The sequence below is a fragment of the Falco punctatus genome (assembly GCF_963210335.1).
Source record: "Falco punctatus genome assembly, chromosome: 1".
Taxonomy (NCBI): Eukaryota; Metazoa; Chordata; class Aves; order Falconiformes; family Falconidae; genus Falco; species Falco punctatus.
The window spans coordinates 101,564,494-101,586,264 of NC_137580.1; the positions used below are offsets into that span (position 1 = coordinate 101,564,494).

A 21,771-nucleotide genomic window follows, 5' to 3' on the forward strand; every position below is an offset into this window, starting at 1 on the left:
GGTCTGGGCTCCCACGGGTGGGAGAGCTCCTCTTCCCTGCCTTTCCTGCATCTTCCTCCCAGCTTTCTGCTCCCCTCCACCTCCACATACAGGTTTCCATCTATTCTTGAGAGGTGCCCAGTGTGTTTTGGTTCCATCCTTTCTGATTCTGTGGCAATAGGGCTAAGTTCTTGAGTAACTGTTTCTTTGTAGCAAATCCTATAAACACCATGGTACAAAAGCTTAATTTATTACGGCACTGTTGAACTAATGGCTGAGATACGATAAAGTTGCTGCTGTCTCAGTTTAACAATTAATTCAAGTAACCTTTTCCAGAGAGATGTTAGGCGCTGTTTTTCCTGGATTGTAACCATAAGTGTATCCTCAGGACAACCATAACAAGTGCTTAAGAAGGGGGAATGTGCTGCAGCTGCCTTGCAAGCAAAGATTTTTTTGAGTGAAAGTTAGCATCTTGGTAATTTATAGAATAAACCCCTCTGCCTTGGTCTGCTGAATTTGCTTTGTGTTTACCACTTTCTCCATTGTGTTAAAACGCTTGCCTGCCAATTCTCTTCTATTACGTTCATTTAAATATCTACCTTGCTTTTGCAAGTGGGTTGTTTTCCCGCTACATTCTCCCTGTTGCTTTACAGCCACAAGTTTCTCGTTAGTACAGTTTGTATTGTGTCCTAGCTGCTCGCTCTGGTCCTTAGCAAGTTTTCTAGTTGGTGTGAGGATCCCTGCCTCTCACCCGTGATGCTGGGATTGATTTCTGTGTCAATTAGCTATGCGTGGCACAGGGAATAGTTCTGAAATCCCATTGCTTTTTGCTGTCTTTGGATGTCTCACTTAGCAGGATGAAATGAAAGGCTGGTGGGTTCAGAAGGGTGGCTGCCATTGTTCTTTTTTGCCTTAATAAATGGGTACACCTGACTTCCAGAAGCAGATCCAAGTCCATAGACTGGATCCAGATGTTCCCTTGTGGTGTGGAGGCAGTCTTGTGTCCCAAACCTCCCTTGCCTCACCAGTTGGATTATTTCCCTGGTTGATGTGGTCTGGGTTAGCACTGCATTCTCCAGCGTGGCAGTGTGAGCCTGGCATCCACAAAATGACCCAAGGTATATGATTTTAGGAAGGTCCTTGTAATCATTTCATTTCCATAATCAAAATGCAGTGCTGAGGTTACACAGGGTACCTCCGAGGCAGGTGTCGTGGTTAGTTTGAACTGAAATGAGTTGGGAGAAGATAGTAGCCTGACCGAAGGTGCTCATCACTCTCCATCAACCAAGAAATCTTCCCAGCAAAGAGGGAATCAGCCTTTTCTTTCCCACCGGGTTTTCCAGCACGGCCTGTGTCTGCACCATGGAGGCTTGGATGGGACATGAAGACTTCACGTGCATCCTGGCTGCACTTGCAGAAGGCTTGAGAGGTTGGGTGAAAGGCGTTGAAGTTGTTCCATGCTGAGCATTTCATCTATATTTAGGGAGGAAAAGGAAGCACTTAACTACCAGCTGCAGATTGACTAACAAGGGTTATATTACAGAAAAATAGTCCATCACATTTTATTTCCTTCCTGCCTTGCAAATCATTCAGAGAGCATAAACTGTTCTTGTGATCAAGCATTCCAGATCCAGAATTTGGGTCATGTTCTCTGTCTGGTCGCCCATCAGTTACCCTGTACCTGTGACAGCGTTACTGTGAAAGGGGGAAAGCAAACTGGGGTTGCTGCTTCAGGTCACTGAGTAGATGCCACATCCCTGTGTCTGCAGCAGATGCAGGGGATGATGCTACTCCCCAGCTGAGGACAAGGTGTCTCAGTAGCCAAAGAATAGCCTTAGTGCAGGCATGAGTATGAGTGTTATGTTTCCTGAAGGTTTTTTCTTTCCATTGTCTCCTTCCAAATAGGAAGGTGGCTCTGCTGTGCTTGATCTGTTAGTTATTAAAAGATGATCACAGTTGTGCTGAAGTAATCCATTTTTCATCCACTAGAATTAAAACTGTCTGGTTGTAGCCCTGGCTTAATTGGCAGATGAGATGTTCTGCTCTGCAGTGGGTAGGGATTAAAAAAAAATATCTGCAATAATGAATCTTTTCTTTAGACTAACTCATGTGAGATTAGATATAATAAATAGAAGCTAACGAGTTGCAGAGGACTGGTCCCACGGGCATGGGGCCATGCAGCACTGGTGGGGGACGGTGCCTGCTCAGCCGCGCAGGTCGGGTCAGCGTTGGTTTCGTGTTGCCTTTTGGTTTCACTCTCTTGAAAAACACAACAGCGGATCCCATTTCCAGGCGTTCTAGTTGCCAGCTTTAGAAGGTGTTTCATCTACTGTAAGATGTCTGATTGCTAATGAGCACTTATTTAATTCACTGAACATATAACTGCAAGGCTACTTTTTGTTCCCATCTAAAATTGATGGAAACTTTCGGTACTGTTAACTGTTCATAGATACTGTCTGCAACGTTGCTGAGGAGTTTAAAACTCTGTTGTTCCCAGGGCTTGGTGTCCCTGCAGATTTTCATTTAGCCCTATGGACACGGCATGTAGTGAGACTTGCCTCTGCATGCCTCTGTTCTGTTCTGTTGCATGCATTTGTAACTTAATAACCACCTTAATCTTTATTTCTTCCCCCTAAAGCCTGAGGTTACAACTGGTAATTAAAACCAAAAGATTTTAGCTTTTTAACAAGCAATATGACCCTGTTAAGATTAATTATTTTACAATATTTCTTCTTTTCCTGAGTGACTCCATTTCAGTCACTTCCACTGTCAAACAAAGGGAGCCTTAAATAATTGTGAGCTTTAATTAGGTGAGAAACTGTGTGTAATAATTCAATGAATTATTTGTTTGACTTGGAGAGCTTCATACTGGCAGGTGGTGAAAATAGTCATAGCGATTGCATAATGTAAGTGCTTTGCACTCCCATTATATATGAACTGTTTAATAATACCCTGTGTGACAGTGTAAAAGCTGTTTTGTTTATTGCAATGATGGGCAGCCTTCAAATTTAAATTAAGGAGCTAGGACTTGAGCCATCAAGATCATCTTTACAGAAGCCTTTTTTGATGTCATGCCCAGAGAAGTGGCTGATGGTGGAGACCAGCAATTGAAGACCAGCAGCTGAAAGCTGCTGCATTGCAAATCTGGAGTGGTAACTAATTCCCAAGTAACACATTTGACACGGCATTACCCTCTACTTGGGCATCTCCTGTTTTGTGTACCAGTGGTCTGAACTGCTTATAAGCCAAATGACTCAGAAGTGGAGTGGGAAGATGTGATTTTATTTTTCAGAAGGGGAATCACAAAGGTAAAGACTGGCAGGTCAGTCACAGTGAGAGCGGGATGAACCTACCCCCCCAACTTCACGTATGGCCTCAGCTGCTGCAGTATTTAAATTCCTGCTGACTGCGAGAGCCCAGCTGCACCATCTAGATGGTTCATGAGACTTCTGTCTGTCCATTATAGAAAAGCCAGATGTGTACGTTAGCCCACTGAATGTGTGGATGTGGCTCATAGAGGGATTCTCAGCAAACTTTGTGCTGTTCCTTTGAGACCGATGTGCTGTAGCAGACCTGGGGTCTGTAAGTGTCTCCTGGTCTCTTTGCTGACAATGAATATGTAAGAGGAAATAAAAGGGATGTTGGGTGTTAACTACTGCCCTGCCACATGGCCAGTTGCAGCCAGTATGAAAAGTAGCCGGGACAGATTTATTTTTGCATATGTGATAATATGTATTTTAATTTATACTATTAATATATATAATTTTTAATTTATATATGAAGACTTCATGTGCATCCTGGCTGCATATATATATCAATATATATTAAAATATATGTTATTAATATATATTTCTATAGATAAAATAAAAAATATTTAATAAATAACATGTATCCCTGCAGATTGATAAAACTTGTGGTGTTTTGATGCTCCTGAGTAGTACCAGCTGCTACCACGGCTTCTAAGGAGAGAAGCATTTCTACTACAGATTTTTTTTTTTCTTTTAATCTCAAAATACCGTTAATATAAGCCCTGTAGTGTGGGGACAAGTGGTCTTCAGTGACCCTGTGGGCTGTGAGCTCACCTGGCTTGAGATGGACAGTCTGCACAGCTGGCAGGAGGCTGTGTGGATACTTGAAAACAAGTTTTTGAATTTCAGGACCACATAGTTATGTAAGCATGGAATTATAAATACATCTGCTTAAGACCTGTGTGCAAAGCCACTCTCCATCTCCTGAGGACAATGCTTTTCCTTAATAGCAAAAGAATGTATTTAAGCTCAGCAAAGAAAATATTTCAAGGAAAGCCACTGAAAAACAGACTGAGGATATCCTGACTGCTTCTCCAAAGATAATTCAAAGATAAGTTTTCTTCTCAAGAAGGAATATAAATGGGATGTAGTATTGGGCCTGTTTAAATCCCTCTGTGTTTAAATGCTCAGGCTCTGCAGGGACTGTAATGTTTGATGGACTGTGAATGCATTACCTCCTGTAAAGTCTTTGTGCACAAAACAATTTTTTTGTTGTTGGTTTTCTTTGTTGTGTTGGGGGTTTTTGGGGTGGGGTTGTGTTGGGGTTTTTTGGGGTGGTTTTTTTTGTGAAAGCAACCCCCTGCCTGCAACACAGAGCCTGCAACACTGACTGCATCTTGCAGCCCTGGCTCACCAAAGCCATGGGCAGCAGCGCTGCTGTTGGCACTTGAGGGTTGGTTTGCATGTGGCAGCCAGGAAGGGGCTGTGAAGACAGTGCTGGATCCAGCCGCTCTGTGGGGAGAGACAGGGAGCAAGGCATGCCGGCAGCACAGAGCCCCCGTGTGAGCTGTCAGCTTGTGTTGCTTGGCTGGGATTTCAGTGCTTAGGCAGGGGGAAGGACTTAATCATTTCTGAATGTCTAAGAGCAGAGCTGGCAGTTGGGTTTAATTTGTTTTTCAGGATGGGATGTAACTGTGGACTAGGAAGCATCAGACCTGCTGGCCTTACAAAAGCCGAGTTGCTGAGACTTGCTTTTGCAAAATGCTCCTTTAATGTCTCATGCTATGTGCAAACCAAAATAAGTGTTGACTGAAACATTTGGCAAAGACAGGTTTTAAAATGCTGGAAACCATAACTAAAAAGGCATCAGAGGAGCAGTGGGCTTTCCCTGCCCTCCTGTATAATGCTACACCAGTTCTGTGCCTCCCTGCAACTGAAGTACATGCTGTTTTCCCTGCTTCCCACATTACTTTTTTGTGTGGTCTTTAAAGCAACGTGTAAAACTGCCGTGTTTGACTATTAGACCCTGTGCATCTGCCTGGGGAAGAATCTGTTTGTTGAAATACTAAATCTTCGTGTCCTCAAGTAATTAAAGAGTAGTTGTTGCAAGACCTAAAGCTCTGCTTTCTCTTCCCAGTTCTTCCCTCTGCTCCTTGGGGATGCTGTGTTGCAACACAGCTCATCACACAGAGAAACACAGAGAAAGGTTTCCCGTGGGTCGTCTCTGCCTCGGGGGCAGCCTCTGTCCTTCCAGCCCAGGGTTTGCTCTGCAAGGATGAGGTCTGCAAGGAGCCACAGCAGGCTTTGCCCCACTTCTAGGTTTTATTCTCTTAGGTAGCCCATACTATTTAGTCCTTTCCTGAAAATACGTTCATATTTTTGTGTGGAGAAAGATCAGAGTGAACGGATGAAGAGGAGCCACCTCATTTCAGTGTGCTTTTCTCTGAAGAAAATATAACATTATCCTTGTTTAGGACAAACTAATTGATTTTTGGCTGACTTCCATTTTTCAGTGTTAGCATTTCATGTGTCACTGTCTCTGCCTCTCCTCTATTTTATCCCTTTGCATAAACCTCGTGTTTATTTCTCAGCAGTTATGCATGTCTGGAGAAACGTAGTAAATTGTACTACTATATTGTCCTCAATATATGCATACATTCCTCCCTCCCCCCAAAATTGCTTATGCAAATATATTGATAAGAAAAGAAATATGTAGTGTGGCTTTTCTCCTCCATGAATGTTGATGGGTTTCTGTAGCAAGAAGCTTCTCTCTCTGCTTACAGCAGCATTTGGGGCTGCTGTAAACCTACTACAAAAGATAATTTAAAGAAATTTCCTGTTCGTATCCACTGTTGGGAGTTGTAAGAGAAAAGGGAGGTGTTAGCCATGCTCTGTTGGTGCTCCCAGTTAACTTGCCTCTCTATTTTAGTCCTTGCTCCCAGTTGTCTTTGCTGTATATATACTAGTTTTGCTATAGACTGTTAGAGGGGCTGGCGATGTCTGTGGACAGCACAACCCCAGGTAGGTAGCTCCATCCTTTTGCACCATTGCCCTGTGGCTCCCCCAGGTCCAGCTGTCCCAGTCCAGGCAGAGGTGTGTAACCCCTGGACACACGTCCCTAGTCGTGGTCCAGCATCACACCTAGATCTGCTTTTCTGGGCTTGAAGGCTGTTATGAGTTTCCTCATTTTCCCAGCATTAACTCCTGCTAGGGGCAGAGCTCCTTGCCCTGGCTGTGTGATCTGCAGAAATCAGGCAGGTTTTGCAGTGCTGTAGGGAGCAATTGGTGATGGGACCATGGGGACTGGAGCTTGGGGACCAGAGTGAGGGACTCTGGGAGCATGAGCTCTGAGGGAAAGGCATGTGCTGGCTCCTGGCTCCTGTATCATCTCGCTGCTCAAGTAAAGTGCCCTCAGGGTGGGCAAGTTTGCCTTTCCAGGCAACGCAGCTTGGCTTCAGAGCCAACTGAAGTAGCTTTATTACTTTTTTTTATGATGTTAGCTTAAAAAAAAAAAAAAAGAATAGTTTCAGCCATTTATCTTTTGCCAATGTGTTTATCATCTTAAAAGACTTAACCAGGTAGTGAAAATTTCAATAAAAAAACTGACCACATTAGTCTGAAATAACACTGATGTTTAGTATTGGCTCGCTGGTTATATGAATGTTGTGAAAGTATTTTGAGTCTTAAATCTTTTGTTACTTATGAATAATCACAAAATGGTTAAAATCCAATCTATAAATCTTGTGGGTAATTGAGGCTGTTTTCCTGCACCCCATCTTTGTCTATTTTTTTTATTCCTCAGCAGAAGTAATTGCTTTCCATGACACACTTAAAGGATTGCTCTCATTTCTTCGTGTTTTATAGCTCTGCTATTGCAGCACTGAAAATATTTAATATTATTTAATCTTCTTTTGTAATGAATCCCAAGCAGCCTTCATTTGGTTGTTCTGGTGGGAACGGTATCGTCACCTTGGTCTGCAGCAGACTGCTCTCAGCCCTGATGGCTTTCTTCAGTCCCAGGAGCTGCACGTTCAGATGGAGTCAAAATTAAATAGCTTAAAATCTTACTTTGGTGACCTAGCCAAAGTTCAGGACGCAGAGCAATGCATATGCAAATCTGGTGGGTTTTATCCCCAGGAAAGCATACATAGTGCTTTATGCTAAAGGGAGTGAGTGATGAGGGGAGGACAGGGCAGAGGTCCCTTCCTGCCGCTCACTAAGCCACCTCTGTGTCCCACCTTGCTCAAGAACCCAGCCCCAAAAGCTGGTGGGCCTGGGCCCACTGCCTTCAGGCCAGCTGCATCCTTGCTCGCTCTGCTGTGCTTCCTCCGGTGGCCTCTGAAAGCTTTGCTGCCTGACTGCAGGTGATGGGGACTTTCAGGGGCTGGTGTTGGAAGATCTTTGGTTTTCTTTCCTTCTGCTGCTAGTCTTGTCAGAGGTCACTAACTCCATGGAAGAGCAGCTGACGTTGGTGAGATACAGCCACAGCATGATACGGTGGGGAGTGGAGGATGGCGGGGGGGTGGGGGTGGGGAATAGTTTTCTTCTAAAAAGAGAGAAACCATCTGATTGTGTCCCAGAAACTCATGTCAGACTCATCCCTGTGCAAGACCGCTTCTGCCCTTGGCTGGGCAGTGATAGTGTCATACTGATGTTGAAGCTGCTGTGGATGATGAATGCCAGCACTGATGCCGGCCCATTCATGGGATGGTGGTTTTTTACCCACCCATTGCCAATTAAACCAGTTGTGAGTGCAGCTGCATCACCATTGACTGGTTTGACCAGCAATGGTCTGAGCAGGGCTGCTTCTAGGAATACTTCTCAATGTCTCCTGCAGGTAATAGAATGCTGTTTTCTTGCAGTTTCTGACTTTAAGATTCTGGAGAGGCAGATGTCAATGCCACTATTTGGGTTGGGGATGGTGGCTGCAGTCCATACCCTTGTTTCAGCGGGTCTGGGTGGCACCAGTATCTCCTGTGGCTTTGGTGCTCTTGCTGAGCTACTCTTGACCACAGGGTTAACAGCTCATTGCAAGCTACCCCTTCCATCCGGAGACTGGAGCATGGCATTAGCTTTCAAGGAAAGGGGCTTTGCTGAATTACCTATTCAGCTGAGTTCAGATGGCAGCTTTTTTGTTCTTTATGTGCTAGGTTTCTCTTGGTTGGCCTCAAGGCTATCTAGGGACCCATCCGACCTGTTAGGAGTGCTCCATACCCATTGTGCGAATAAACTCAACAGCCTGTGTGCTGAACAGCTCTCCTGGGTGCCATGTGTGTTAAAAGCTTTGCTGGATCCTGTGGGTTGGTTGGTGTGTCGTGCCCCCCCCCCAAGTTTGCTTAAGAATTTGCTGAGTTAGTGAATCAGATCTGGGGGGAACAGGTAGTCCTATGCATGGTGTGTGAACGCGTCACCAGCACCTCCACACACACTGGGAAGGAAGTTCAAGTCTCCTGAGCCTGGATCCTGTTTGGGACCTGCTGCTTTACAGGTGACGTGTTGTTTCCTCTATTGCTTTACTGGTGGCTGCACACACTGGGGAGGCTGTGTTGCCTCAGTGAAGCATGGCCTCCACCTTGGCGTATAAAGAGCGAGCTTGGGCAAGTGTATTTACCGTGAGACTTGTTCCCCACTGTTATGACTCTGCAGTCTGATATCTCTGCTCTGTGTGGAGAGGATGACTCCTGCAAGAATTCATTGTAATTATGCAGGCAGCAATAGATTAGCATTAGCAATGTTTGACTGCAAAATTTTGTGAGTGTCAGCATTTTTTCCAACCAAAAAAGCTTTTAGCTCTTGGGCAGAAAGTCAAGTGCCATTTTAAATCCATAGCCATTATGTTTTTGAAAAAAACAGGGAGTCAGTCTTCCTCTTTTTTTTTTGTGGGGTGGGGTGGGGATGAAATGCATAATAAGCTCTTAGTTCAGATAAATCCTGCTTGAGGATTCAGTCAAGGATGTTGCTAAATTAGCAGAGCAGGTCTGCTAGACAAATGCAGCTTCAGCTTGTCAAAATAAACAATATTTTAAAATTCTCGTATGGAAAGAGGATTCGTGTCCTTAAACTTTTTTATCTTTCCCTGTTCCCAAACACAGCCCTCTTGCCCCTTTCAAAGAACCAAATCCATGCCAATCACCACAATACATGGCTCTGGCACTGCTCCTGTACCGTTTTGCTAGGCTGTGGGTGTCTGGAGTCAGTGTCACATGCTCTGAACAGGGGTTTTGGTTGGCCTTGGAAGGATCTGTTTATCGAGGGGTGCCTGGCTATCACTGTTATTTATATTTTTCTTCCAGGGCTCTTCCAGTTCTCCAGGCCAAGGTCTTTCAGGTATAAGTGACACTTGGCAAGGGCAGACACGCCTGGGAAGGCTTTGGGATGCACCATGGAGTTGTTCTTCTGGCAAAGTGGGGCCGAAGTGGTGGTAGGATCTGGTACTTTGAAGGGTCCAGCAAAGCACCCAACAGTCAAACCCTTGTAGACAGCTGGTAGACAGCACTAGATGGCTGAAGCTGTAAGAAAAACAGCCATCCTGTATTTGTGCGTGGTGTCAAACCGTGTGGTTATAGTGTGGCTCAGAAACAATGAGTTCTGGGTTTTTACCCACCTAGATTATTTTTTTTCCTATTAAAGCAGTTATCCCGTGTTAGCTTCTGGATAGCTTTACCCCTGGACCTTAATGTGGCTTGAAGATTAAAAGACTACAGCTGGGTAACCAGTGTCTTGTAGAAATGTGGTATTTGGTGGTACTCATTGTTCCCTGGCTCAGTACCATGTTTCTTTTCCTTCCAGTTCAAGATCAATGGTGAGTGGTGCACCTGGATCAATTACGAGCGCTTCCAGGAGCTGGTGCGAGAGCACGAGAGGAGCGGTGGATCCAAGACTTTCACAGCAGCTGATTATGCAGCCAGAACTCCTCGCTGGGCACTGTTTGGGTCCAAAGAAAGGGGATTTGATCCCTTGGATGTAAGATACCAGCGGAAGAACAAAGCAAGAGACATCTCTGGGTGCTGAGGTTAAGTTGGGGCTCACTGAACTCTGGGATGGATGGCTGCTGAATTTTGATCTCCGTTTCTAGGCTAACATCAATTTTGACCTATTCGCCTAGATTTTTCTGACATTTGATATTGAGAAGGAGGGTAAAGCCTTTATTTAACCCCTCCCTCCTGTTTTTAGAGTTTTTTGGATGAAAATATTTATAATACTATCTCAAGATAAATCACAAACGGTGCATGCCAGCAATTTATCGTAACTGGCAGTGTGAGGAGGGGGGCAGTGGCTGTGGTCTCCACAGCGGAGAGTATTTGGAGTTGGGAATGGAGGGGGAATATTCGTGTGATTCTGCGCCCTGCTGCAAGGAGTCCCCAGCCTGTGGTGGCACCCAGCTCTGCAGCAATACGTACCACATCCATACGGACTTGTGCCAAGAGGATCCTCAGTGCTGTGAGGTGATTGGACCTGTGAAGGTGGGACTGCAGACGGATCTGGATCTTAAAGCCTGAGCCCTGCTGGAAGTATCACTGTACAGACAGTAACACAGATTTATGTGTTTTGAACACTGGTGCCAGTTCCTATAAAAACCCCATTCCATCCCCAAGAAGGTAAAGCTTGGTAATGGTATAAGTAACAGCCCCTGTCAATATCATCTGCAACTTATGATCTCCCTCCAAATATCTTCCAGTTTCATGGGTTTGGCAAGGAATATTTTCTGAGTAGTTTTATCCCACTCCCCCAGCAGCCCTAAACACCACATATAATTCTTCAAAGGCCTGTTATGCTCCCGCTGTGTGTGTCCAGTGTCCTGCTCATGGCGAGGACATGCTGTGGGGAGCCAGCAGCCCTGGGCATCAGCAGATGGCTTCCTTCACCCAGGCAGGTCAGCAGTGTTGCTCCTGGTTTGGGTAGAGGCGGTAGTCTGATGTAAACAAAACCTGAATCCACTTGAGATCTCTCGTGTCAAGAAACCAACTCTTTTAGTTTGGAGAGGTGGCATCTAGGCACAAGGTCCAGTGACATGTCCCTGGGCGTTGCTTTTGGAGACCCTGGGCTGTGCCTGGCACTGTTCGGAGGCACTGCAGGCTGGCTGGAAAATTGCATTTAAATGAGAGCAGAGCGGGTTGTTTTCTGTTGGGAAAATCCCCACTTTCATGTGTTGATAACCTTTCCCTTTCTGTTTATGCAACATCTGTGTCTGCTGCAGTCCCCAACCAGCAGCGTGCAGACGCCTGGAGCAGACCCCCGATGGCCAGCAGTGCCTTCAGTTGCCAAATGGCTGAACTTGGCTACAACACTACTGCTTCCCATGCCTCTGCCGCTGGCTTCCCTGAGGCCCGGGGTGCGGTGGCTGCTCTCCTCCCTCGCTGCGCCCAGCCAGCCTTTTGGGGTGAATGGGCCGCCGTGTGGGAGGGCAGTGGGCAATGAGGCTCCTCCGTTTCCTCAGGCTGCTGCGTGGTGGCTTGACCTGCTTCAGCTAAAGCCCTTCGGCAGAGGTGGCTGGCTGAACCAGCTGCAGAAATAGCTTTAATTTAGACCCCGAAGTGTCAGCTGGTGGGGAGAAGAAAGTGCAACCACACTGGAGCATTTTTGTTTTCCTGTTGAGCATATATCGGAGGTGTTCACAACACTCCCACCTTAATGGTGAGGTCCATAAGCCTGCAACTCCCAGCACCCATGGTGCTGTAGATGGTGAGCGTTCCTGAGGTTGTGATTTCATTTATTTTTAAAAGAACTTCATTTCTTAAAACTGTTAAAAGTGTTTCTAAAGAAGAAAGTAAATAAAGCAATTTTCCCTAGAGCCCTTTTGGTATGTCACTGCTGTACAAGACTTTGTAAGAGGGGATGCTAAAGGGATTTTAAGGAGATCAAAAGCACAAATGTTGCAGAATATCTTTTTTCTTAATAGCATATGGAGTGGAAGGGAGAGCACGTGTGTGCCCATAGATGATGGAGAGGGCTTGGCAGATGGCAGGCTGCTCTAACAGGTGGGTCACCCAGCTCCCCTCCCCAAAGCACTGAATGGAGGTTGGAGGTGGTCAGAAGTTACCATGCTTCCTCAGGCCAATGCCAAGCAGCACACAGGTGGCACCAGCAAGGCCTGAGGTGGGACAGGACATTTTCAAGTCTTGTTCCTACGACAGAAACCTGGCACGGTAATGCTGCCGCTTTGTGTGCGTTGCATCACCAAAGTCCAGCTGTGGGACTCTCAGCCCCCCAGATGTCCATGCTGCGTGATTGCATCTGGCTGGAGTCTGAGCTTGGTGTCTCAGGTGTCCCAGCAAGGCTGGTGAGACCCTGTGCACAGACCTCCGTCTATCATGACCCACCTCAGAACCTGCGCCTGGCATGAGCCAGTTCATGGTGAGATCAGATCTGAGCCACTAGTGCTGCTTCCTAGCTAAGACGTCTCTGTGTGCTTCATCCTTTACAGCCCCATTCACAGGAGCTGGCAAGTGCCCAGTTCATCTGGGAGGGCACCTGTTTATTGCCTTATTCCACCTGAAAATGTTTTTTTTTTTTTATGTTCTTAGTGGTACTTTCTGCTGTTCAGTGAATGGTGGAAGAAAGACATGGACTCATTAAGGGCAATGAAAAGTCCAGGTGAGGATCTTCGTGTGTTTGGTTCAGCAGTGGGCATCTATCTTCAACCAGCATCTCCAAAACTACTTTTTTTTCTTGCTTTCCTGACCATATTTTCAAAAGAAATGGGAAGTGAGTCTTAGGGACTTGGTTTCCTTAAAGACCTGGCTAGAGAAAGGATGCTCTCCTTTTGCCTTGTGGAGAAGGATTTGTTGTGTTCCTACCATGGCTTCACTGGGGCAATCCCATCCTCTGCTCACTTGCTCCCCTGTTCTCTTGGTCATGTTTGATACCATTTAACTCCCATCTGGGCTTTGGGCTGAAGGTTAGCAGCGCAGGAGGGCCCAGGTGCTCCATGCTGAAAGATTTGAAGCTGTTAATGGGAAAAACATTTCTAGCAAGACCTGTTCTCCGACTCCTGTTTCTGCTGGGAGGGATGGTGTATGGAAGAAGTGACTTCTCAGCAGCTCCCAATGTTGGACCACATTTGAGTTAAAAACTTGTTTTCTGGGCTTATTTTTGCAGAACTAATTCAGTTCAAGTGAAAATACCAGGGGTGAGATGCAGCTGCCTGAATACAGATGTTTAGTAGGTGCAGAGACTTTTCCAGCCACCAGCTGTGCTCTGCAAGACTCCTGGCAGGCCTGGCTCCATGTCTGCCAGCTGTTCAGGGCATCTCCCAAGCCACCAGGTGTGCACATTTAGGCTGTGGTCTTCCTTTTCTTCTGATCAGCTGTGGGATGATGGTTATCCTTGTTCCTCTGTGTGAGCTTCTGTAAAGGTAGAGCATGGGGGACCTTCCTGTAGCCATGCCCAAGGGAAGGGAAGTTCTTCATGCCATAAATAATAAAGGTCCACAGATATTTCAGTGCCTCTTCATCAGCAGCCTCCTGTGGGGTGGGTTAAATGAGGTCAGTGGCAGCTTAGGCAAGACGTGAGCTTTTTGTGGGACTCTTGTTCACACTGGGGCATCAGTTGAGTGTGGGTGCAGATGGAGTTTTGGGCTGGTGTGTTTGGTGTCCACCATAACCCACAATATTCCTCCTGATGGGTGCCAGCTCTTCTGCACCTATTCCTCCTTCCTAGGCCAGACACCTCCATGCTGCACACACCTCCCTGACAGGTGAAGAAGCCATAAATCACTAGTGCGCACCCCAGTCCCTTGTTCCTACACACTGAGCCCTGGTAGCAGCCGGTGCTGCCCAGGCAGAGGTGGTCCCTGTGCCAGCAGAGCCCTGGGGCTGCCGGCCTCAACGGCTGCCGTGGTGGTTAGCACTTCATGTAAAATGCTCTGTAAAACCCTGACAGTGCCTTCCCTTAGAAATCCTAGGGGAGCCCTAAAGAAAACTGTGTGTTTTCTCTGTGCTGTGGTATTGGCACTATTTCTTCTCCAGCCCCCTTGGGACACACAAATTGCTGCTGTCCCCATTACACAGTGCTTCTCCACGCGCCATTTGGCTCAGTTGAAATAACTTGTTGGCGCTGTAAGAGGCCTCTCCCTGGTCCTCCCTGTGTCCTCACGTTCCCTCCATCCTTCTCCCTGATCCTCCCCCTGTCCTCACATTCCCTCAGTCCTTCCTTCCCGCCCACTGTGCTCCTGGTCTCTGGGGCAACTGTCTGAGCAGGTGCTGAAGGCTGGTTTGCAGCCCTGGAGATGGGGCCACCGCCACCGGGGCTTAGCCAAGAAGACAGTGGAGAGAGACAAGGTGGGTGACCTGCACTGAGCCCAGTGCTGTGGCATCCCCATGGGGATGGGCAGCTGAGGTATCTTAGAAAAATCACGATTCCCCTGGCTCAGTGGCTAGAGGGAAAACACTGCCCCCAAATACCAGGCAGGATGGTAACCACGGCCCCATCCTACCTGCTTGAACCTCCTGGGGTCCATCTTGACATCTGGAAGCTGCTCTGAGAGCAATTTGCGCAGGATTTGCTTTTGCAATTACACTTGAATTGCCTTGTGCTTAAAGCAAATCTTTCAACGCACATATCCAAAAGCAATCCTCTTACACAAGTAGCTCTCAATTGTACAACTTAATATAAATCGCCATCTATAGCTATTTCAGGGACACGCTAAACTGAAGACCCAGCCAGGCAGTGTGGGTTGCTGCTCTCGCTCCAGCTGTCTGCAGGCAGTTGTGGGGATCGTGCTCCGCGTGTGCTGGGGCCGGGGAGCTTTGCTTCTGCTGGGAGGGGGTTTTTTACCTACTCTCCTAACAGCAGCATTTCATACCTCACCTGAAATTACTTCTTTTTAGATTTAAAATAGATTGCCACTCACCAGGATGCTCATGCAGGCTGGGGGTTGTGGTTTTTTTCACAGGGAAACTTCAATGGTATGGGATGCACTCTGGAAAGAAGTGATCCTTAGTTAAATGAGGTCTTTTCTATTCTGCTAGAGATCGATACAAGATCCCAGTCTGGGAAAACCTCTCCAAAGTCATGTTTTCAGGATCAGCCTATGCTCTTGTGATGTTGATGCTCTATCATTCTAAATGTATATGACAATATCTGGGTGATGCCAACCCATTTTCCATAGGTTTTGATCTGGACTAGAGCCACCCTCCAGCAGCACGTGCCTGTGGTGCTTCTGGGGTGCAGGGGGGTCTCCACCCTCTTTGCTGCCCCCAGGGCTGCCCAGAACCCCCTGAAGACCTGCCATTCCTCCGGTTTGGGGGGGTTTGCCCGAAGCCAGGGCACAATGTGCTTCCTGGGTGCAGTTTCCAGGGAAGAGGAACCTGTTGGTTCAATAGCCAACCTGGAAGCTCGGGAGGTTCCACCCTGAAGGCAAGATGGGCAAAAATTATTTTAACCACTTGAACTGGGGCACAGGGCTCCTCGATTGCTCCCTGGCTTTATCTGCCTGGCCCAGCGCCTCCTTTCACGGTGCCGGCTGGCATCCCTCCTCGCCGTGCTGCGGGCGCTGTCCGGCCCCGCTGCCCTTGTGCCCTGATTCACAGGGTGAGTCCTTTGAGACAGGGGTTGTGTTTCATTTTTGAATGAGGATAAATATATTTGGTTCCAAAAATCTCCAGCAGGAAAACATCGCCTAAACAGGGAGTTGTCATCCATCAGCTTTGTCTTTTTTTTGGCTCTGCTCCTAAATCATTTATGGTGTTAGAGCCACTATTGTGCCTCGAGGGGAAAGGAAGAAGATATCTGAATTAATTGAAGGAAGGGCATCTTTCTCCTTCCATCAGCTGCAGACTGAGTTGGCAAAGGCTGTGGGCCCCGCGGGAGGGGACCTGACCCAGCCGCGAGAACATGTGCTGCTCTAGCAGCTCGCTGCGATGAAGGGGAGGCAATTAATCCTGGGGAAATATTTCAAAGGAAGCCCTTGCTTTTCTGGAGCTGAGCTTTCCCAGAGGTGAGAGCTCACCAGTTCCTTCCCCCCCTCCTCCTCCTGCTCTCTCTGTCTCCTCCCTGGCCAAGCAAAACCAACCAGCAATGGCTCGATGGCTCGCTGCAGCCGGGATGGAGGTGGCAGGAGCTCCTGGATCTCATTTCCAGCAGTGATAGGCCATTTAGGAAGAGGCAGAGAACCTGCAGTAGGCATCATTCCCTCCTTCAGCCAGTCTGAATGTTGACTCCCAAAATGTGATAAGCAGTGGCAAGGCTGAAGCCAGTGAGAGCATGAAGCGGGGCTGATTTTATGACTGTCACCATCTGCCATGCCATCCCTGGCGCCCAGGTCTCCCTTCCCATGTGGGGCATGAGCCCATGTGGCTGCATCCTCCAGCTGCCTGTAGCAGGGCCACCATACTTGGGTTGTCTCCTTGGTGCTTAGACAAATCCCAGCCTCTCGCTTCATCCCAATGCCTTCCTCCATTATTACTTGGAAAGGCTGAAGAAGGAAAGGTCTCGCTGCTGCTTGTACAGCCCTGGTGACCCCATTTCATGAGCAGTCCTCAAAGAGATGATGCTGAGATGATCTCCCACCCCAGGAGTGCTGGGAAGTGTTCACAGAAGGATGTCACAGGTGGTGATAAACCACCTCCCAGAGCAAAGCGCTGGTTTAAATTAACTGTTGGTATCTTCTGCAGGTGGGGAAGCTCCAGGTGAGGCCACAGGAGAGGGCAGGGGGTGTCCGGGGTGGGGAAGCCTGTGCTGGCCCGGGTGGGGGGCAGGGAAGGGCTCCCAAAGTCCTGCAGCCGCTGATGCTGAGGGTGGCTGGAGACACAGCAGGGCCCTGGAGATGCAAAGAGGCGGATGCCAGGAACAGTTATCTTTAGTCTGGCAATTTAAAGCATTTCCCCCAGAAGCTGCTGTTCATGTTGGACTGGAAATAATTTACTGTCGCAGCAGGCTTTCTGTTAGTTTTACCCTTTCTTCTTTTTTTTAACAAAAGCCTGGCCTGTGTTCTCACTGCTGTCCCTGAGGTCTCACACCCCAGCTGTGACTTTCCCTGGTTCCCAGCTGACCCTCTGCCCTCTCCCCAGGGAGCGATGTAGCCAGAGCTCCCTGTGCTGCCTTTCACAGCCTGACCTGACCTTTTTCCTTTTATACCCCTAAAATCCCGATGTGGTGACTTGCTAATTTTCTAAAAATTTTCTAAACCAAAAGGTTGCAGCACCCAACCCTGGGGACACCCATCATCCCAGGAACACCCCATCCCAGGGCTGGAGCATCCTCTCCCTTTTTGTTTCCCAGCCTCTCTGTCTTCAGGCTGCCAAGGCCACAGTTCCGTATGTGTATTAAAAACATCCAAAATGGTTATTCCCCATGACAGAGCCCCCAGGGTGGCTGCGGGCTCCTCTGAAGGATGCTGCAGACATAGGGAAGGTGCTGCACAGGGCTTCCCACTTCCACTGGGAAATTTTGGAGGGTGCAACAGAAGAAGATGCCAAAAATTGCTGCATCTCCACAACAGGAGGGTTTCTTGAGGAACAAACTAGAGCAGCTAATCGCTCATCCCAGCTGTGCCAATGTGGTCCAGGTTCCAGAGCAGCCAGGAGCAACTGCACTGGCCTGGGGGTCCCATGCTTTCCACAAAATAGTAAAAAGCTCAGTTCTGGTTTTCCTTTAAATTTAGATTAAATCTCTTGGGAGACTTAGTTGTATTATTTTATTTTATTTTCTTCTACACTTTACCTTGATGTATTTTAAACTGGGTTTTTTTAAAGGAACAAAGTAACTAAAGATTTTTTTTTTAAATAAACTGTTCTATTGAATGAAGAAGGAAACTTTTCAAGGGTTTCACAACCTAAAAAGGAACGTTTGACCTGGAAGAAGAGCTGGAAATAGTCTTTCCTTGTGGACAATTTCTGTTTCAGTGATGTGCTATATTCACATTCTTCCCCATCTCATTTCAGGGTGGGCTCAAGCCCATCGGGCAGCTGCTGGGATGGGTGGGTGCTCTCTGCCAGGATGCCCCAGCCAGGGGAAGCCAGACCTTCAGGTCCCCTGTTGCATAGTGACTGGTGCCATCTTTCAAATTAAATTTTCTAAACCAAAAAAACCTTATCAGGATAGATGAAAATTGATGACAAGAAGAAATTAATCCAGAAAAAAAAAACCCTACCAACCACCAAAACCTTGACAAAATTCAGAATACAGCAATTGCTTAGAAAAAAATGTGGTTAAATACTGATGGGAAAAATCCTCCAAAACTTGATGCCATTTTTTTTGCTCCAATGGAGCCTGGCTTGCCTAAGCGTGAGCCAGTTCAGGTCCCTAAACCAGCCAAGGACTAGTTCCTTGTTTGCAAGGTGGGTTGGAAGCTCTCAGTCACCCTGGCCAGGTGACCACAGGGAACAAGGGACGTTTCTATTCACCTCCTGCAAGCACCTGCACCCACGCCGGGGCGAGCTCTATCACCTCCGTCCTGCCACCTTGTTGCCGTTATTTGCTGTGTGCCTTTCCTATCGCCGGCTTGTTTTAGGGATGCTGATAATAACAATCCTCACCTGCAGGGCAGCCATCTGGGAGCTTAAACCACCGCTGCCTGCTGAATTTCATCCTCTTTGCCAGGGGCTCAGATCAGATCAGCTGTTTAAATCATCTTAGTGCTAAATACATGTTATATGGAAAACAGAGAGAAAGCATCAAAGACGTGAATAATTAGCTGTTAAATGCCGCAGCCGTGCCAGTGGCTTGCCCCAGGAAATGTGAAGCTGCTTGTCAAATTATCCACAGCCCCCCGAGCTGCTGAGCTGTCTTTGGTAACTGGTAATTTCTCCTTCGGCTGGGACTGGGGGAGGATGGCAGGTGAAGCCCGCTGGCAGGTTCGTTTCCGCTGTAATCACAAAGACCTGACTGTGATGTTCTGCAGTGAAACGGGTTCGTTGCAGCCTTTGCTGTCGCTATGTCCCAGCTGTGAAGCTCCATCGGCGTCTGTAAGGGGGGAACGTGGCCTTTACGCAGCTGCTCTATTATCTAGAGCATCCCACACCCTTGGAGCCAGCAGAGAGGGAGCGCTGCCTCACTCCCCTGGCCTTAGCATACATATTTCCACTTCTCACTCCACAACCCAAAAAGCTACTGGTGCGGGTGGATGGAGAGCCCCTGGGGGTTTGCACGGGGCTGCCCCTTTGCAGGTAGCCACGCTGCCTGCACAGCCGCCTGCACCCTGTGCTTGGTAGCCAGTTCCTGCCTTCCCTGGTTAAATGTCATTAAAACACATCCATTTGCTTCTAAATGTTTGCTTTATCAGAGTTTTACTTATTCCCACCCCACAGCCGTTATATTCCTCGCTGGCTGTATGTGGCTGTGATGTTTTGGCAGCCCAGGAGGGATGAGGCTTCCCAGACATCCAGGAGGTTGCAGAACTTGGAAGTGCTGAAATTTCAGCCTTTTTTCTTTTGGGTCAGGTCCTGTGGTCCCATTCGAAACCCTCCTGGTGCAGCTGCCCAGCAAGATGGTGATGGTCAAATATTGCTCTTTTCCCCATTTCTCCTCCCTGCCACCGCTGCTGTGTCCCACGCACCCACTGTTTCCTGGGGGGAGCAGCTTTAGGGTTTTCAGAAATACATTTATTTTGGGTTTATTTTCAATAAAAGGCAGGATCTGTAGGAATGCAGCCCAGAAACAGCAACAGATCCACCAGCACTTTTATTTCATTGAGACACATGGGCTTAGCATGGGCAAAGAAGCCCCCGGTAATTCCATGTTTACTCCATCCCTCAAATCAGGCTTATGAACAGCGTGATTCAACTCAAAAACCAGCCCGATTTAAGGGTGGTATTTGCTAATTGACTGCTTGCTTTGAGGCAAATGGCATCGGAGGAGGCTTTTCATGCCGGGCTGGGTGTTCTGGCTCTGTCAGCAGGTGATGCCCCCCCCTCGCACCGTGCGCCTCGCTGGGGCGGCAGCAGCACCCGCTGCCCGGGCAGTCACGTCAGCCTGCAATGGTACGGCTGGAACTTACAGGTGCCATTAAGGCTGCCACAAATGAAAATGAAATAGTTCTCCTTGACTTTTTTTTTTTTAAATAAAAGCGACAGGTTTTGTATCATTTCATGACATCCTGCAAGTCCTTTTAAAATGTGAAAATAAGCTAATTAACCACAATAATAAACCAATAAATAATGGAACAGTAGTAATACAGCAAATTACTTGTAACTTGCAGTTTCTATTTGCCACTTTGGACAAGTCTTTGGCTTCAGGTTCTGCTTTCCCTTCCCCTCGGGGGATGGGCACTGATGGTGCATCGAAGTGCCCTTTGGGTTTCAGGGAGCCAGGGGTGCCCATCCTTGCTCCAGTCCCTCTGGACTGGGGATGGCTCTTCCCAAGCATCCATCACTGGATCTGATTTCTCTGTGGTTGCAAACTGGAGATGTGAAAATGCTTTTTTTTTTTTTTTTTTTGAGCCTGGAGGTTTAACTTGGACTTTTCTGCTTTTTTCCCCCTCCCTTTTTTTTTTTTTTTTTCTTTTCTTTTTGTCCAGGTGCAGGCTGGGCATGCAAAACCTTAACCCATCTTTTCTATTTCTGATTAACATGCAGCCCTTCTGCTTGTCAACCACAGCATGCCAAGGTATGTGTTTCCCCCTGGCCACGGTCAAACCTTATCAGGGGCTGGTGGGGCATCCACCAGCATGGGCTGGGCTTGCAGCATTGGAGTGATACAGGTTATAAGAGAGTTGTCCTCTCCAGCAGGGAGTGATGGTGAGTTTTGTTGCACTGAGGCTGCATGGTCCTTGTGAGGGAGCTGATAAATAAAAAACCACCTCAGTACCTTTGCACAGGATTGATGCTATGTGGCGTGTTTCCTGGAGGGGTTTCTGGTGTGCTTTGGTCTCCTCCAGCAGACTACCCTGTGAATGACATGATACATTGTCCACATATTATGGAAATCTACTCTCCAGATTAATGCAGAAGGAAAACCAGCGGTGAACTCTACAGGCAGAAGCTGAGGCTGCGAAACACCGGATCGTGGCATTAACATGGTAATAATAAAATATTGTTCTTTGGCAGCAGGCTTACAGCATTACAAGAAAAGCTGCTCTGAGCTCAGCTCAGCTTACGTGGGTAGCACCAAAATACCTGTCACTGCTCTCCCAACATCTGCTCAGTACAAAGCTTTTTGCTTTCTTTAAATAAATAAGCTACAGAAGTTGCTAAACACCACAGAGGAACAGCAGTGAGAAGGCAAGACTAAGAAGTGGAAGCTGTTATCCAGCTTTTTCGACTCAAGCCTCACTCAGAGGCATGGGGCATGGAGCCAGCAATCTCCATTCCTGGTGAGGTCTCTGAGCCCGGGCACACTCACGACATCTCAGAGTTGTGGCATGAAGCTACATGCATGGCCCCGTGCAGCAGCCAAGCAGAGCCCTGGGGGACATGGGGACACAAAAACCCCTGTCCTGCAGGAGCTGTCTCCAATGCCAAGCTGCCTGCTGTCCTTGTCCCCTGGGGAGTACACAGTTTCTAGAAGGTCTGCAAATGCCCGCTTGGAAAAGGAGCAAAAGCGTGTGGATGTGTGTTGTGGGTTGACCTTGGTTGGCTGCCAGGTGCCCACCCAGCTGCTCACCCTC

General features: G+C 47.6%; 1 protein-coding gene across 7 annotated transcripts in view; it reads left to right on the plus strand.

Annotated features, from left to right (window-relative positions):
* The window catches only part of TYW1B (tRNA-yW synthesizing protein 1 homolog B), a 105,758-nt gene extending 93,740 nt beyond the window's left edge, over positions 1-12,018 (plus strand). For all 7 annotated transcript variants that reach the window (XM_080387677.1, XM_080387675.1, XM_080387674.1 and 4 more), the window contains one exon: positions 10,017-12,018. In XM_080387677.1, coding sequence (XP_080243803.1) covers positions 10,017-10,238 — 222 coding nt within the window. In that variant the 3' untranslated portion in view covers positions 10,239-12,018. The remainder of the gene's footprint in view (positions 1-10,016) is intronic.
* Positions 12,019-21,771: the final 9,753 nt, after the last annotated feature.